At 50.8% G+C, this 6,000-nt stretch overlaps 2 protein-coding genes across 5 annotated transcripts in view; one reads left to right on the top strand and one right to left on the bottom strand.

Annotated features, from left to right (window-relative positions):
- Positions 1–4,092: 4,092 nt before the first annotated feature.
- LOC110290386 (vegetative cell wall protein gp1-like) lies at positions 4,093–5,072 on the bottom strand. The gene is made up of 2 exons (XM_021156908.1): positions 4,399–5,072; positions 4,093–4,363 (listed from the first exon to the last, which is right to left on the bottom strand). Exons 1-2 carry the CDS (start codon positions 5,070–5,072, stop codon positions 4,093–4,095), a joined length of 945 nt encoding a protein of 314 aa, XP_021012567.1.
- The window catches only part of Strbp (spermatid perinuclear RNA binding protein), a 122,844-nt gene continuing 121,250 nt past the window's right edge, over positions 4,407–6,000 (top strand). For 3 of the 4 annotated variants that reach the window (XR_003836003.1, XM_029474577.1, XM_021155635.2), the window contains exon 1: positions 4,407–4,579. The gene's annotated coding sequence lies outside the window, so the exon portion shown is untranslated. The remainder of the gene's footprint in view (positions 4,580–6,000) is intronic. The other variant, XM_029474579.1, reaches the window with a different exon arrangement.

The following is a 6,000-nucleotide window of genomic DNA, read 5'->3' as shown; positions in this document are numbered from 1 at the left end:
GGTACTGGTTAGTTCATATTGTTGTTCCACCTATAGGGTTGCAGACCCCTTTAGCTCCTTGGGTACTTTCTCTAGCTCCTCCATTGGGGGCCCTGTATTTCATCTTATAGATGACTGTGAGCATCCACTTCTGTATTTGCCAGACACCACAGTGTCATCTTTCAGTGTCTTTTGGATCAAATATGTGTCTGGAAGTTAAACTGGAGTCCACTTACTCCTCCTTTCAAAAACATGTAAAAATACATTTATTTGTGTCTTTCTTCCCTCTTGTGAGGATGGGGACAGCATAGCTGTTTGTTTCCTTAAAAATAAAACAAAAAAACAAAAAAACCAAACCTCTAGGGACTTCTACGCATCAGATATCAGTTAGTACTTGAGCTAAGAATGGCTGAAACAGCCAATGCTGCTCTTTGAACTTAGGTGTGATTATGAAGTAGTCTAAGCTTTAGAATGTTACAGCATCCATTATCTTCCCACTGTTAAAATAATGGAAATACTGGGAGGAACGTAATACCCACTATAGGGAGTGTAGTTTAATTAAATGATCCTTAAGATACAATGTTATGCAAAAAAGTACAAAAGACCAATACACAAACAAAGAGATGTATTCAGTCAGATGTGGCAGTACATGCCCCCCATGCCAGCACTCCAAGGCAAAGTCAGGTGGCTCTCTGTGAGTTCAGGCCAGCTAGCATTACATAGTGACACCCTGTATTAAAAAGAACAAGAACAACAACAACAACAAGAACAAGAACAACAACAACAACAATAGCCAATCAGGTGTATTCTCTTTATACTAAATGAAAAACACCCATGCAGACAGAATACAATAATCTTCCCCCATCTTTTTTTCCTCTTGAGACTTTTTGTTTGTTTGTTTTTTGTTTTGTATACTGTGCTGTCCTGGAAGTCTCTCTGTAGACCAGGTGGCCTTAAACTCAAAGAAATCCACTTGCCTCTGCCTCCCAAGTACTGGGATTAAAGTGTGCACCACTAATGCCTGGCTGTTTGTATTCTTAAAGAGTTTAAAGCAGAACAAAACTTTTACAGCAGGAGCTAGAGAGATGGTGACTCAGAGAGCTTAGCAAGACTCAGGTCTTTCAGGACCTGAGTTTGGTTTCCAGCAATCACAGTGGGTGGCTTACAACTGCCCGTAACTCCAACTCCAAGGGTTCTGATACTTTTAGTCTCTCTGGGCACCTCCACTCACATCACACCCACAAAAAGTTAACTATACATATACATAATTTAAAAATATATACTTAAAAAATGTAAGGCAATGTGGAAGTAAAGTTCTCTGCTTTTATATCCAGTTCTAGTTTCTAGGCAAAATCAGTAGTGATTGGTGTTTAGAACTTTCTGATGTTTTATTAATGCAAATCTAACATATATATCATAGACATATGAGCTGTTTGTAACCTTCTTTTTCCTTCTTTCCTTAAAAAACATAAAGCCTGGGAGGCAGAGTCAGGAGAATCACTAAGGTCAGCTTTATCTACAGGGAGAGTTCTGGAACAGCCAGGTCTGTACAGAGAAACCTTGTCTTGTAAACCAAACCAAACCAACCAACCAAACAAACTAACCCAAAACAGAAAACCAAACCAAAGAAACAATGTGAGTAAGAACAACAAAACCACCACCACCACCACCCAGGTCTCATGTAGCCCAGCTGGCTTCAGACTTTGATCTTACCAAATACCCGTGGATGGCATTGAATTCCTGATCTTCCTGCCTCTACCTGTCATTTGCTAGGATTACAGGCTTGCTTCTTGCAGTCCTGTGTATGGAACCCAGGACTTCACATATGCTCTAGGCAAGCAGCTAGGCACGCATTCTACAGCTGAACCACACCTCGTCACCTAAGAGAGTTCCACATGGACCAGGCTGGCCAACAACTCTCTATGAAGCAGAGTCTAGCTTTGAGGTTCTGATCCTTCCTCGTTGGCTTTCCAAATGTTAGGATTGCAAGTGGCACCACCATACCTGGTTACAACTTTCATATTTCTCTGGACATGCAATGTGAGACATGACAAAATTTTCTTTGCAAGTAGCAGATGGAGTGGAGTCAGGGACAGAGAATGTGATGGTCATTTTAAATGTGAACTTTTACACTCTCCTTACTTTTGTATCATTCACTTGTTTTTCAATGTTTTACTTAATTTTTTAAAAAACATTTTTTTTTACTTCTATGCTGTGCATATATGAATATTGGCACATATGTGCATATGACTCCTGTGGAAGTAGGTTAGAGGATAACGTGTAAGGTCTTTCCTTAAACCATGTGGGTTCTGGGATTTTAACTCAGGTTTGTCAGGCTGGGCAGCAACACCTATACTTGCTGAGACATCTAGCCTACCCTCACTTGCTTGTTTTTGTCCTGAGTGTTTGGAGTTAAAAGTTCAATAAAAAACAAAACAAGAGATACTATTGAATCCTTAATGCCATATATTCTTCCTACTTAAAAAAATATAATTTATAAGTGTTAGAATTCTAAGGGCCACATATGTTAAATGTAGTCTCACTGACTCCTTGTAACAGTACTCTGAGGTATGCAAAATGACAGATGAGGGCACTAAGACCTAGATCTGTCAAGGTCACACAGCTAGTGCACAGCAAACCTGGATCGTGCACTGCAGTGTCTCTTCTCCCTTGGCAGACTTCCTTATATACTGTAAAACCCAGCTTTAGTGATCTCATCCTCTGTGTATGTGGTCTTTCCCAACTTTACTCAGGCAGAGGGATGAACCTTTCCTCAAGATGCTTACAATCCAGGGACGAGACTGGGCTAAACTACAGCTTGGTGACATAACAAGGCATTGTTGAACTGGTGATGCACAAGCAGGAAGAGTCTGGACCTGTGTCTCAGGGCAGTCAAGGGGCTCCAGACAGAGTATGTTTTAAACTGATAGAACAATCAGGTTTCCAGAAAGTTAGAATGAGGTGCCAATCAGACATAGTGATCTGGGGCTTAGCATCGACTTCAGGGATATGTTACAGACCTGGGGATAGCTTGGAAAGGACAGCTTTGTTGTTAACTAAGTGTCAAGTTGTCTGAAGGAGGGGCAATGGGAAGTGTGTATGTCCTGAAGTTGAAGGCCATACTGCCAAAGCTTTTTAACTCTAAGTATTAACATATTCTGTGAATGAAGTACTGAGGTCATATATTTTGGTAGTGCTGTGGATGCAACCCTGGACCTTGTCCATGTCAGGCAAGTATTATTGAGAATCATTTCCAGTCCAGAGCTGTTAATATTTGAGTCTGGTACAGGAGCAAGAGGAGAAGGGGACCTACCAGGCGGGGTGTGGGAGGTCAGTCCCCTACTGTCTGCTCAAATTAAGTGGTCAGGTTCTTTGCTAGGTTTGATTTAGGCTAAGGACCTTGACTTATTCTTCAGTGCATTCTAGCACCCTGCCGAGTGTGGAGCATGCAACACACACGCAGTATGGGCTGAACCGGCTGGGAGAATGCTAGGCACTAAGAAGATGCCAACGTAGAGCTGTAAAATAAAACTTGAACCTTTTATTTCTTTCCCAGTACCACCGTCGGAACAAAGTGGGTAGGTGTTTAGCTAGACTACTCCAGACCTAAGGAGGGAAAGGATTTCCCGGGCCATTAAGGGTGGAGTAGGGAGAGGAGATTTTGATTTTTGTTCAGTGCTTGCTATGTGCCAGGAAAATTCATATCTATTGTTTTATGCCATCTGCTCAACGGCTCTTAAATAGGAATTACTGTTTTAGTTTCTGTGAAGTGGAAACTGAAGCTCGAGCGGTTCTGTAACTTGGCCAAGGTCACACAACCGGCAAGTAGGAGGGGGAGCGAATCAAGGAAGAATCGGAGTCTCTTACTCAGCCAAGGTACTGCCTGCCCCTCCTCCACCCGGGAGGCATTGCGGCGCTTACTCCGTTAGCGTAAAGGCCGAGGCTGGAGCTGGGGAAGCATCCCGCACCGGGACGCAGAACCTGGGGAGGCCGGCTCTCATTGCGGCCGGGAGCGGCTCTCAGAACCTGCAGTTACGAAGTTAATGCGCGCTTAGCTCTTTTCAGCAGTTGGCCTCCGCCCAGCAACGCTTACCGCCGCAGGCACAGCGGGGCTCAGGTGCGGTTGCGGCCCGGGCTAAGCGCCTCGAGGTGGGCGGGACGCAGTTTACGTAAGCGGTCTCGCAGGTGCAGGCGGCGGCCGCGGGCCTGAGCGCCCTGCGCGCTCCCAGGTGCGCAGTTGACGCAGGCAGCAGCGCGGCGCGGCGGCGGCGGTGGCGGCGGGCGCTGGCCGGAGCTCTCAGGTGCGGCAGAGCGCGCGTGCAGGGGGCGCGCGGAGGGCGATGGGGCGGGCTTTCCGTTCCCCAGCAGCCGCGGGCCCCGCCCCCTGAGTCGGCCAATGGGCGTCCTGGGCGGCGTCACGTGCTTGCCGCCGCCGCCGCGGTCGCTGCCGAAACCGAGCTCGGATCCGCGAGCGCCACCAAGGCAGCAGCCGCCGCAGCCGCCGCCGCTGTGCTGAGGAGCCGGAGACGCGGGCGGACGAGGTGGCGGCGGCGGCGGAGCGGGAGCGGGGAGCGGACGCGGGCGGAGCGCGGCGGCGCGGGTAGGCTGCGGCGGGGCCGGCGCCTGCGCGGCGGGCCGTCCCGGGCGGGCGGCGGTTGAGGCGGCGGTTGAGGCAGTTGGCGGAGGCTGCCCGGGCCCCGCATTGTTTGTTGTGCGTCCTTAGCAGCGGCGGCGGCTGCTGAGGCGAGGAGCGCGGCGCAATCCCAGCCCCGCGGCTTGAGCTTTGTGGCCGCCGCCGCGGTACCCGGCCGGTCCGCGTCAGGACTGCGGGCCGCCTTGCTTGCGTTCGGGGGTCGGGGTCGCGGGTCCCGGCCCTGAACCTCCCGAGGGCGTGGGCAGCGTGCGGGGCGCGAGCTCTGGGGAGGTGGGAGGGTTCCGGGCTCGGGGCAGGTGCTGGAGGACGTTGCGGGCAAGAGCTGGGGAGAGGCTCGGGGGGCGGGCACAGGGTGTGGGCAGATTTGGGGGAGAAGGGAGCGTTGAGGGACCCGGCCCCACGGTGACCAGGGCCTCAAGGGCAGGCCGGGGGGACCCATGGGGGCCTAGGTCGGGCTCGAGAGGGAAGGAGGACGTTCCGTTTGGGGATTCGGACGGGTGTGTAGGGGGATTTGGGGCGGGCAGGGGCAAGTGAGGTGGTGGAGGGAGGGACAAGATGGGCACCTCTAGGCAGAAATGGAAGGAGCAGATGCCCTGGTTAGCGCTGCTTGTGTGGGGCAGAGAATGGGGCAGGCAGCGGGAAGGCCACCGGACGCCTGAAGGGAAATGGCGGAGGAGGGGTCCGTAGCTGGGAGTGTGGCGAGCAGGCTGAGCCCCAAAAGATGGAGGGAAGGAGTGTCAGAGGAGGGGGTTCTCTCAAATGGTGGCGGTTGAAATTGAGGGTGTTCAGGTAGGAGATGTCTGTGTGTGTGCGCCCAGGACGCCAGGAGTTCCCTAGTGAGTATCTGGCTGGGAGGTATGGAGGGAGACAGGAAGGGGTTGACAGGCTGAGGGGAAAAAAGCTTGGTTCTGTATTCAGGGTAGAGGAGGATGGAGCAAGTGGGAGGAGGAGTGGCTTACACAGGGCCTGAGTTTGAGGGCTTTGGGAGAGATATGGGGATGAGGTTAGGTGGAGGTTTTTAGGTTGGGTGGAGAGAGATGTCAAGGCAGGAGGTGTGTGTAGCAGTAAAAGGGCAGCAGAAGTGAGTGAAGCGGAGGGTGTTTGTGTGAGAAATTCTAGTGGGCACCAGCAGAAGAGGGAACCTTGAGGTTGGGAGCACCCTGGAAAGGGATGGGGTGTGTGGCAGGATGGAGAGTGGGGTGGTGAGCAGAAGGGAGGGAAAGGAAATATGGGAGTGGTAGGTAAGGTGTGTGTGTGTGTGTGTGTGGAATAGAAATATTCCCAGGGCAGGAGGTGTGGAGAGAAGTTGGGAATGAGGACGAAGATGGAAGCAGGGGTATGTTTGAAGGGAAATCAGTAGTAGGATG

The sequence above is a fragment of the Mus caroli genome, chromosome 2, assembly GCF_900094665.2.
Source record: "Mus caroli chromosome 2, CAROLI_EIJ_v1.1, whole genome shotgun sequence".
Lineage (NCBI taxonomy): Eukaryota > Metazoa > Chordata > Mammalia > Rodentia > Muridae > Mus > Mus caroli.
The sequence above is the reverse complement of the archived record's forward strand: the minus strand, read 5'-3'. Positions and strand labels throughout refer to the sequence as shown.

What these genes read in the sequence shown, in the direction of transcription:
- LOC110290386 (XM_021156908.1), bottom strand. Translation starts at nt 5,072, where the DNA reads ATGGGTCCCCCCGGCCTGCCCTTGAGGCCCTGGTCACCGTGGGGCCGG. An exon ending in GCGGCGGCGGCGGCAAGCAC is followed by an intron (nt 4,364 to 4,398) that starts GTGACGCCGCCC and finishes TGGCCGACTCAG; the next exon opens with GGGGCGGGGCCCGCGGCTGC.